Source organism: Ailuropoda melanoleuca, chromosome 11 (genome assembly GCF_002007445.2).
Source record: "Ailuropoda melanoleuca isolate Jingjing chromosome 11, ASM200744v2, whole genome shotgun sequence".
In the NCBI taxonomy this organism is placed as follows: domain Eukaryota; kingdom Metazoa; phylum Chordata; class Mammalia; order Carnivora; family Ursidae; genus Ailuropoda; species Ailuropoda melanoleuca.
Window position 1 is genome coordinate 105,436,535 of NC_048228.1, and position 10,747 is coordinate 105,447,281.

Genomic DNA, 10,747 nt, shown 5'->3' on the forward strand with positions numbered 1-10,747 from the left:
TATACGCACAGCAGAGAGGTTGGACCCACGTCGCTGGGACAACCCCCTCTAGTTCCAAATATCTCACATCTGGTGCACGTCATCCAGACATCAGGGCTGTGGCTGGTTTGTGATGTTGAGAGGGTCACTTCCTTTCCCTAAAATTCTACAACTCTTACTGATAAGTGCTCACGGCAAAATGTAAGCATGGCATCTCTTCCCAGAGGGACCCTGAGTCAGACTAGGGTAGGAGGGCTCCCCCCACACACACCTGCAAGAAAGAACAGGTGTTTCTGGAAGAATGCTCTTTAATTCAAGCTCCAGTCACGGGGCTTCTTGGCCCCAAGCCCCGTGGCAGACGTGGGCTAGTGATCCAGGCGGGCAGCATCTCCCCTCCATGGGACTCTCCATCTCCCAGGAGCCGGGCAGGACACAGAGGGGAGCCAACAGCGCCCCCCTGTGGCAGGAAGACAGGCGGACAGAAGGCGGGTCCGCTGACTTAGGAGAGAGGTGAAGAGGGATTTATTGTCTCCAGGTTCCAGCTCCCGGTTCTGGCTCCATGTTCTAAATGGAAATGAAGGCAAGCTGCAGCCGTCAGGGGCAGCTCCTGACTGGAAGTGCAAGGCCAGGTCCAGGGTCCTTGGAAGAGTGGAGTCGGAGCCCCTCTGTGAGAATGCCCAAGTCAGAGGGAGACAGACACGGCACGCTGAGGAATGAACAGGGCCGTGGGAGCTCCAGATGCTCAGACCTGCTCTCCCATCGTCTTCACCTCCACAGCCTCTGTGCACACCCACAAAAGCAGGGTACATTTCTCAGATGGTGCTGTGAGAGTAAGTGACTAGCACAGCTCTAGAAATATAATCAACCCTGCAGCACTAACTGCTCAGTAATAAATGGCCATTTCTTTCTTGCCCAAAGCCTGGAACCATTCGATAAATGTTTCTTGAAATGGGGACTCTTGAGTCCGACTTTGCTGCCTTTTGCCCATCACCTTATGGAGTAAAGGTTGCTGGTTTTGCTGGTGCATAGCCAGCACGTCGCTGATGATGGGGCGTCTCAGCATTCCCTCTCTGCTGTGGGCCTGAAGGTGTATCACTTGAGAATGCATATTGCTGCCTGTAACAGAAAGACATGCTAACATGGCAAATAAATAGAATTTATTCATCCCACATAACAAGAAATGTGGAGGTAAGTGGTTCCAAGCTGGCACAGAGGCTCTGTGATGTGACCAAGGACCAGCTCTTCTTTCCATTCCACATTCTTGTTATTAGTTCGCTGCCTCATAGTCTCAAAATGGCCACTGCCCCTCCAGACATCAGCTCTGCATTCCAGGCAGAAAGAAGAAAACAGCAAAATTTTCTCCCCACACTAAGCTTTGCCTTAATGTTTGTAAAGAGAAGGTCGCCCAATAGTCTTCCCCTAACATTGCATCTCACTGGCCAGAACCGGGTCATACAGCCAGTCCCAGGCCACCCCTGGCCAAGAAAATAAGATCACCGAGACGGGAGTAAACCAAGCACACACTCTGCCTGCTCCCCGACCAGTCAGGGTTGGGAGTGGTGGAAGCTTAGTACCAAGACGAGGGGAGGCAGGGGACCGCATGTGTGTGACCTCTCTGCTGAGTCTATCACCTCCTGCCACAGAGGACGCTGATGGAGGCAGCCGTGGAGAGTGTCTACGTGACCAGCCCCGGGGTCGGCCGGCTCGTGCATGCGTATTACCAGCAGATAGGGAAGGTCATGCAGGACCATGAGGAGAGGACACTGCAGCATCGGAAGACCCTGCAAGGTACGGCCCCCTCCTCAGGGCAGCCTCACGGGCCGCACGCCAGACGTGCTCTTAGTTCAGGACACACGATGGCATGTCAGCTTTTTCAAATGTTATTTGAGGGAATTTTTATTTTATTTTATTTTGTTTTGTTTTCTGCTTTGCCCCCTAAAAAGGTCTTTAAAAAAAAAAAAGATTTTATTTATTTATTTGACAGAGATAGAGACAGCCAGCAAGAGAGGGAACACAAGCAGGGGGAGTGGGAGAGGAAGAAGCAGGCTCCCAGCAGAGGAGCCTGACGGGGGCTCGATCCCATAACGCCGGGATCACGCCCTGAGCCGAAGGCAGACGCTTAACCGCTGTGCCACCCAGGCGCCCCTAAAAAGGTCTTTTTAAATCCCATTTAAAGAACTAAACATATACTATAATAGGACTTTTAAAAAGCAGATGAACTAGGATGGGGATGGGACAGTGGGATGGAGTCCGAGTGAGGACATGACCTGGGACAGAGGCCATCCGATCCCTCCCGAATGGTGACAAGGTTTTGGCTCTGGGCTTCCTGGTGGCCCGAGAGATGGGCACCTCGTCAGTTAGAGCTGTGTAGTGACAGCGCGTGAGAACAGGCCAGCAGCCCATACAGTGTTCCTGAGAACCAGAGAATTCCCCCCGTGGGCTCTCGTAGGAGGCCACCCGGGTGACACAATGGACAGAATCCCCGAGGCCAGCAATGACACACGTAGAACAATAGACAAAAGCCGGTTTCTTCCCAGCTTCTGCTCATAATGTCCCTCCCTGCATCTGAGGCTTCGGAACAGGCTGGAACCCCACGTTCTCTGACGGGTTTTGCCTGGATTGTCCGGGGATCAGCATTAGAATCGATCCCTAGACCAACGATGGGCAGCAGGTCCTGAGCGGTCTTCTGGGAGTATTGATTCAGTGAGCTCAGCAAACACCTTTTCTTCCCCTTGTCCTGGGGAATCTGAATCCTAGATTTGAGTAAAATCTGGGCACGTGTCTGGAAATCTGCCCGGTGGCTACAGATACATCATCGTTTTCCAAAGTAAGGGTTGGGCTAGGCCCGCAGGAGACAGACGAGACTGTCACGGGGAGCATTCAGGGGTATTCACTCCCCCTCCAGGCCTTGGTTTCCCCCTTTGTGGGGCTAGGGTTGGACTCACCCTCCATGCAACCTCTCAGCTCTGATTTCCTGCTTCCCTGATACCCCAGCTCTGATCTGAGGATTTCTCAGTAAATGCATCGAAATGATAAACTTAATTGGCCACATAACAACTTTTGCTTCATTCAATACTCGTTGTTATTGAAGAGCCGTAGAACGTTATGTCCCTAGAGATCATCCAGGTTAGAGACCATCCAGGTTAAACCTCTGTGTGTTCTAGAAGGCCCCTCCCCCTCTTCCAGGGGCGCAGGGTCTGTGATGGAAGGCGTGCTTTCTCACGCACGCAGAGCCTTTCCCAGGGGAAGCGTGGGTGCTGGGTGCTGGGTAGTAAACAGCACACTCTAAGAGCAGGGGTCCCGCTCATCTACGGGCCCCAGCCCCGGTACAGACGTGATCCCCAGACACGCCCCTAATCTCGTGTGCTGCACGGTCTAGGTGAGAGAACGGAGAATTACAAGCTGCGGACAAAGCAAGGACTTGGGGAGCCCTCATCAGGGAGCCCAGTGGCGGATGGAGCTGGCGAAGCCTGCAAGGCGGTCCACCAGAGGTGAGCTTCCCCCCTGCTGCCGTCTGCTGCACACCCAGCGTCTGACGGTGTGCCCCTGTCTGGCTGGGGAGGCCCGTGCTCCTCTGCCTGGCTCCCTGCTGGACATGTGGCCACTCGGAGGGGCCTGCATGAGGGAACAAGGGAGTCCGGGCATGGCGGGTTCCCCCAGTGCAGACTCTGACACGAGGATGCGGGGCAGGCTGTTCACTTTGGAGGTGACCATGGGAAGCCCAGTGAGGGAGAGGGACGTGAGGCCCGCAGGTGTTGCCCGCTGCTGCCGTAGCAACAGCCGGCCGTGGAGCACGTGCTTCTGCAGCTCAGAAGTCCCCGCGGGTGCTGCTGGGTTTTCTGGGCCTCACATGGCCGAAATCGAGGTGTCAGCCGCTGGGCTGTCGTCGAGGCTCTGGGAAGAACCTTTCCAGGCTTGCTCAGGTTGCTGGCACCGTCAGGTTTCTGGCAGAGCTGAGGTCCCGTTGCTTTGCAGCTGTCAGCTGAGGGCTGCCCCAACCTGCCAGCGGCCTCTCCCCGGTCCTTGCTCGCGGCCCCTGCCTCCCAATGCTTGGAATCCTCTGCCTCCCTCTTTGATCACGTCTCCCTTGACTCCAGCTGGAGAAACTTCTCTGCTTGTAGCATCCCAGTGATTGAGACCCACCCAGATAACCCAGGATAATCTCCAAATCTTAAAAGTTGCTGACCCTGCTCAAGCCTGCAAGGACCCAATTGCCATGTAACGTAACGCTTTCACGGGTCCCGGAAATTAGGGACACCTGTGGGGGACAGTGTGTGACCAACCACAACAGAAACAAAGCAAATCAACCTCGTAGAACAATGAGGCCCAATCCCACTCTGGGCCTCCTGAGAGATTCTGTAAAATTCATCTTCCAGTGATGCCAGCAAGGGATGCGGAAAATAAGGATTTGTCCACCACCCCCTGCTCCACATTGGCGGAGGGTCTGCCCTGGAGGTGTGACGTCACCAGTCCTTCTGGCCGGCCCCCCGAGCTGGCCGGGCACACCCCCCGGGGCCAGAGAATGCCCTGAGATGTAGACACGGGTGCTTGGCATAAGGAATCATTGGCCTGGGTGGAAACTGTCCACCGACGAGCAGACAGCCTCCTGGTGAGCTAGGGGCTGTGGGTGCTGCACCCACATTCCACTGTAAGCACCTCCTCTTGCTAGGTCTGAGCCAGCCCCTGGGAACAGCCCCTCTCACCCCAGAGCTCATAGCCTAGAAGGAGAGACGGACAGGGAAACAGCAATAAATGGATGCAGGTGCTCTGCGGCAGGAGAGGAGGGGCCCTGCAGGATGATGGGGCAGGGGTGCCGGTCCCTTGTCTGGGCAGAGACCTCCCAGCCTCCGGAAGCAGCAGCAGGACGACCACCGCCCTGCATGACAGAGGCGTGGGCTCTGTGCCAGGCCTCACGGTCAATTCCAGTCCCTCATCTGACAGCTGGCTTAGGAGCCAAGAAGTGCAGGACCCCCTGGGTCAGACTGCGTCCTACATCCCCTCTCCACAAATCCTCCAACAGGACGTTAGCTGTGGTCAGCAGATGTCCTGCATCGGCTGCAAGGTGTGACCTTGCCTTGGCTGGTGCAGATCCATTGAACTACGAGCCGGCGGCTCTCCGGTGCGGGGATTACCATCTCACTTGGTTCACCCACTGGACGCGTGGGTCTCGGGCCCCACACCTGGAGACTCGGACTGGGGGCTTTGAGGGGGTCCCCAGGAATCTGAATTGTCAACACACTCCTCCTCTCCAGGGATGCGGGTGGATGTAGCCCAGGGCTTCACTTTGGCCTCCATGACCCAGGAGGAGGGGTCTCAGCTTCCCCCAGTCCAACCCCCCCCCCGGTTTATGGAAGATGGAAGCAGAGCCTGGCAGGGATGCGGGTGTGCGACTGAGTCACACTGTGACTTTGAGGCTCCCACGTGGCCGTTGGTGTCCTTCCTGCCCTGCCCAGCTACTCGCCGTTCCTAGTGAAAGTCCTCCAGAACTCCTGGGGACAGAGCCGTGTCCTGACAGCAGATAATCGGTCAGAAGGAGCAAAAAGAGCATAAGCCCGTGAAGCAATTCTCAGTCCGAGGGCGGATTCCAAATTGAACTCTGGCGAGCGGTGTGATTGCGGGAGGGCCCGTCTGAGGGACACCGGTGACACTGCGCTGGCACAGTCCCTTCTGACAGCCACACGCTGGCTCGTCCCTTCACGCCCTGAGCCTCAGCTTCTCCATCTGTGAAGTGGGGCTGCCTTAGCTCCTGCCTCCCTGATGTATTACCATCAGAGAGTATGTGTAAAGTGTGCAGCGCCCGCCAGGGTGGGGGTTGCACAGCCAGCGCCCCAATGTCCTTCCCCACCGGCAGAGTCCCTGTAGTGCTTTCTGCACTGTGCACAGTGCCCCTGGAGACCGGAACAGCTCTGCAATCAGAACTCTGTCAGAACAGAGGTCTTTTAAATACCCATTTCCATAATCAAATACGAGTCTAAGACTAAGGGGTTTAAGAGCTGATGTACCCGTCTAGGTGCCTCAGACCCTACAGCCAGGCCTATGGCCAGCGAATTCCCTTCCTCCAGAAGGTTCTGGAGGATCAGCAGTCCTGAAGGGGCTCGAGCTCTGGAGCTAGGGCACCACGCAGCTGTCCCTCTTCAGGCAGGGCTGTTCAGAGCATGGCTCCTCTCTCAGCCACTTTCCTGTTTCAGGTCCTTGTCACTCCCCTCCTGGCTTAGAGCTGTGGCTTCTGGGCTCCCATCTTGTCCTCCTGTCCACACTGCAGCCAGGGCATCGCAGAAACACGAAGCAGCCAGGTCTCAGGTTCCTGTGGGCCCTTTCATGGCTCCCTGGGCCTTACAGGGTGAAGCCCCACTCTGACCCCTTCCCTCATGGTGCTCCCCCTGCCCGCCACTCCCATTAGCCAAGTCCACAGTGGGCGGCAGCCAAAAGTGACCGGGACTGTTGGCAGAACAGGCATAGGACATGCTGTTTACAGCAAGAAGCCACCTAGCCGCTGAATGGGGGTCCCCAAACGATTTGTCCATGTCCTAATCCCTGGAGCCTGTGGTTGTGACCTATTTGGAAGAAAGATCTTTGCAGATGTCATTAAGTTAAAGATCTTGAGATGAGATCGTCCTGGATTATCCCCGTGGGCCCTAAATCCAATGGCAAGTGCGGTGGAGGGAGATTCAATCACACACAAGACCATGGGAGGACAGAGGCAGGGATTGGGATGGTGCTGACACCAGCCAAGGAGCTCCAGCAGTCACTAGGGGCGGGGAGAGGCAGGGAGGGAGCTCTCCTCCAGAACCTTTGGAGGACGCACACCCCTGCTGACACCTTGACTGAAGCCTTCTGGCCGCCAGAGCTGTGAGAGAATTGATTTCAGTTAAGTGCCCTGAGTCATCTTGCGGCCACTTGTTAGAGCGGCCCCAGGAAATGAATGCAGCCTCCTCGCGGAGGCTGTACTGCAGCGCCCGGACCCCCATCCTTTCAGTGATGTGTTCTGCCTCCACCCCCACCCCACCCCCAGCTCACCATGCAGCCTCGTGCAGTCAAGGACTGTGAGTCTCTTATTCGCACCTGTATCTTCCAAACACAGGACAGCCCTTGGCAGACCAGAAGTGTTTTATGTATAAATGAAGGAGTGGATGGATGGATTAATGATGGGGCCTTGTAGGATGAGTAGGAGTTTGCCAGGCAAATACAAAGAAGAGGGGAAAGATATTACTGGCCGAGAGAAGAGCCTGAAGCAAAAACCAAATGAAATGTTGTGCCTTTGGGTAAATTCCATAACCAGCTCCCTGCTGATGCCAGAGGTGGCTTCTCTCTGGAGGTCCAGAAATTCAGCCCTTTTAGAAAAGCAGTCACAAAAGATTGGAAAGAAAAAGGCAGAGAGCAGTTATGCAAAGGAGGCGGATGGGATGGAATGTGTCTGTTTGCTGAGGGTCAGAGGAAGGTCAGCCCAGGAAGGGCTGGGGAGTGGGAGGCGGAGGGTCCCTGCCCCAGCTGGGAGCCCTGCCCCGCAGAGGTGTGAGGCTCCTGTGTTCGGGATTTGTCGGATGCCTCATGCTTGGTAATGAGCATTCTGTTTCCGTTTCCAGTATGGATGGGAAGCTGGTGGGCCTCCGGTCCTCTCAGGAGCATGTCCCCCTACCCCTGGGTTCAGATGATTTCTCGAATGAGGATGCCTATTGCCGTTCAGTTACTGGCAGCTAGGGGACCCCAGAGAGACCCCCACCCCTCTGAGCTGCTCCGGCCCTGATGAGTCTGCTCTTTGTCCTGCTGATACCACCAAGGATCTGGTAGGATCCAGGGAAAAACAGGCACGCGGGCTTCTGGAAACTCCCGAGCGTGAATTGCTTTCGTGATGAGTCAGCCCACTGGTGGAGTCAACCCAGCTGTGGCCGCTGTCACAGCCTGTGTAGCCTCCGTAAATCGTGCCGGTGAAGGCCATTCTTCTCTCGTGGCTCCAAGGGCTCAAGGGCAGCTGCTGGCCACCAATTCCCATGACGCAGCAGGCCCTGGGAAACCGTGGTGCCGGGTCTCTGATTGACCGGTCAGCACAGGCCGTGCTAAGGGCCTTCCTTCCTTCTGCCAGGCTGGTGGCACAGCAGAAAAAGTTCCTGGCCCAGTTCACTGTGCACCAGCAGACCCGCCTGGATGCTTGGAAGCAGAAGGCAAGGGCTGTGGATCATCTGGGAGCCCAGCTCGAGACCCAGCTGCAGGTAGGAGTGTCGGAGAAGTGCCCTCTCACCGTGGGTGAGGGGTTAGCGAGGAATGAGGAGCAAAAGGCCGCTCTCGTGATCACAGGGCAGCAACGAGACCTCGGCCCTGGCTCAGGACTGTCATCACTGGCGGTTGGCTTGACCGTGAGCCTTGGGGCTGGCAGGAGTCTTCGCCCCCAGCGTGGCCGTGACAAGGTGACAGTAATGGTGGTGGACACTAACTGTCTGTCACTGAGCCAGGAGCCGTACACGCACCATCCGCTGTCATCCTCTGATAGCCGAGGACGGGGTCACTGTTACATTCCAGTCCCCGATGGGGACACTGAGGCTCTGAGAGATTAGTCACCATCTAGCTCGCACAATAAGTCGCAGAAGCCAGGCCCATGGTCAACCCACAGTGTTGGCAGCTGAGAACTCAGACTCTGGAGTCAGGCAGAAGCGGGTCAGGTCCTGGCTCTGCTGCTCCCCCTCTGTGGCCCTCACTGAGCCCTCATCTCAGTGTTCTCATCTGTAGAATGGGGATCCCCGGCTGGCATGAGTGGGGATGGACAGCTTCCCGGCAGGAGCTGGAAAACACTGGCTCCCTCCCTCACATACCCGTCTACCCTTCTCCGGCTGTCTCTGGGGTGCTGTTGGGGGACCTGTGTGTGCCTGGGATCACGGTCCCGTCCATCACCCTGGAGAGCGTCAGCCTCACTGGGGTGGAGAGGCGGGACGGGCAGAGGGAGCCCCGGGTGACCCTCCGTCCTCGCATTCAGGAAGCTGAGCAGGGTTTCATCTCTGAGCTGGCGGCCTTGGCCCGGGTGCCCCTGCCCCAAAGCAGACTGTCGCCAAGTAAGCGTGGATTGTCAGGTAAGTCCCAGAAGCTGGTGCACCACAGCAAGAGGCGCTTAGGGCTGGGTGTAGGGATTCTAGTCCCATGTCTGCCACTAACCACTACGTGGCTTTTGTGTCCTTGTCTGTAAATGATCAGGCTCAGGACGGCACTTGGGCCCCCCTAGGAATAATTAGCCCACCACTAATTATCTGGTCGCCAGCAGGCACTTCAGTGACTTACAGGTGCTGTAGCCTGCTCACGGGCTGGGGACGGGGAGGTGTGTGAGAACACAGGGGTCTGCCGTACCAGTGCTGTGCTCTCGGGGTCTTACTGCTTGTGTGGTAGAAACATAGCCTGACAGCCTTGGGCTGTCCTGGACTCGAACCCCAGCTCTGCCACTTCATGGCTGTGTGGCCTTGGGAAAGCACCTCACCCCCGGGCCTCAGTTTCCCTACGAGTTAAATGGGGCTGGGTTGGAGTCACGTGAAGTCACAGAGCCAGTGTCTGGGTTTATGTGTCTTCTGCAGAGAAGCCTGTAAGGACAAGAAGGAAGAAACCCCCACCCCGGGAGAAGGGGGACCCAGGGGGGCCCACCGACGATGACCCTGCCTCGGGGGCCCACCCCTCGGGATCACTCAGGTACAGCGGGGGCCCCAGCGTACTGCCTGTGGATGCTTACGGACAAACCTAAAGTCTGGGCAGAAAAATCAGCCCCTTTCTCGGAGGCGTTAGCCAGAGGGCCCCAGAAATGACAGACGATGGTGGGAGGTGTTGGTATCCCTGTCACTGCTGCTATTCATGTCTGATGGGGCCGGGTCGGCATGACCTAGCTCCACGTCCCACCAGCACCCAGCCTGAACGGCAGGCAGTGCCCCCCTCACCAGGCCCCCACTGCTCCAGGCGCCTTGGGACTTGCAGGAAGGTAAATGCGTCCTGGCACCCAGTCATCTGAGCGGGGGCTTGCTTTCCCTGTGGCCCTCAGGTGACCCCCCCCCCACACCGAACGGAGGGAAACTGGGAGCTGTTTGTCTCCCAACAACTTTGGTCAGAGGTTGGTTTAGATCGCCCGCCACTGCCTTTCCTTCTGATCAGATCGGAGAAGCTCTTGCCTCTGGACAGACCTGGAATCACAGTTCTGACCAAGGCGTTGTTTCCATGTTTTAAGCAGCAAAAGGCTGAACCAGCAAGAAAATGAAGCTGGTGACGGCGAGAGTCCCAAGAAGCTACTGAAGGAAAGAAGCCGTTTGTAGCCGGCGACACTCGGCTGAAGCCGAGCACCTGGCCTGAATACCACCACCCATCCCAGCTGGGGGAGACGGTGAGGGCCCCCGGGGGGACAGGGGTCTCGCTGTGCCTCCCCGGCTTGCTGTGAGGGGGCGGGAAGGAGATGGATGGACAGCGCCCAACGAGGCCTCCATGAGCAGGGCAGACCCTCCTGCCTGTGGACTTAGAAACCCGTGCGGGACACCTGTCTGCAGCTTTCTCTGGCTTTCTCTGGCTTCGAGACGTGGCTCCCTTCCTCAGGGACCTCTTCCTCCCTGGCTGTCTGAACCCCCCACCGCACGGTGTCCCTGCTGCCCCCTGAACCCGCCCGCCAAGCGTGAGGTGGCCTCACTCCAGCCTCAGGGCCTCCCTGCTCCGCGGACCCTACCACGTGTTCTGCTGGGCGTGCAGGGGTCACGGGGAGGGCTGGGGTCATCTGGCCTGAAGCCTTTTCTCCACCATTTCTGTCACCTCGTTCTCT

General features: G+C 57.1%; 1 protein-coding gene across 1 annotated transcript in view; it reads left to right on the top strand.

The window, feature by feature from the left end:
- The window catches only part of EVC (EvC ciliary complex subunit 1), a gene marked incomplete at its 5' end in the record, with an annotated part of 62,156 nt that extends 51,903 nt beyond the window's left edge, over positions 1-10,253 (top strand). Inside the window, 6 exons of the mRNA XM_034670977.1 lie at positions 1,623-1,767; positions 3,359-3,470; positions 8,060-8,186; positions 8,945-9,038; positions 9,531-9,642; positions 10,169-10,253. Of these exons, the coding sequence (XP_034526868.1) occupies positions 1,623-1,767; positions 3,359-3,470; positions 8,060-8,186; positions 8,945-9,038; positions 9,531-9,642; positions 10,169-10,253 (675 nt within the window). The remainder of the gene's footprint in view (positions 1-1,622; positions 1,768-3,358; positions 3,471-8,059; positions 8,187-8,944; positions 9,039-9,530; positions 9,643-10,168) is intronic.
- Positions 10,254-10,747: the final 494 nt, after the last annotated feature.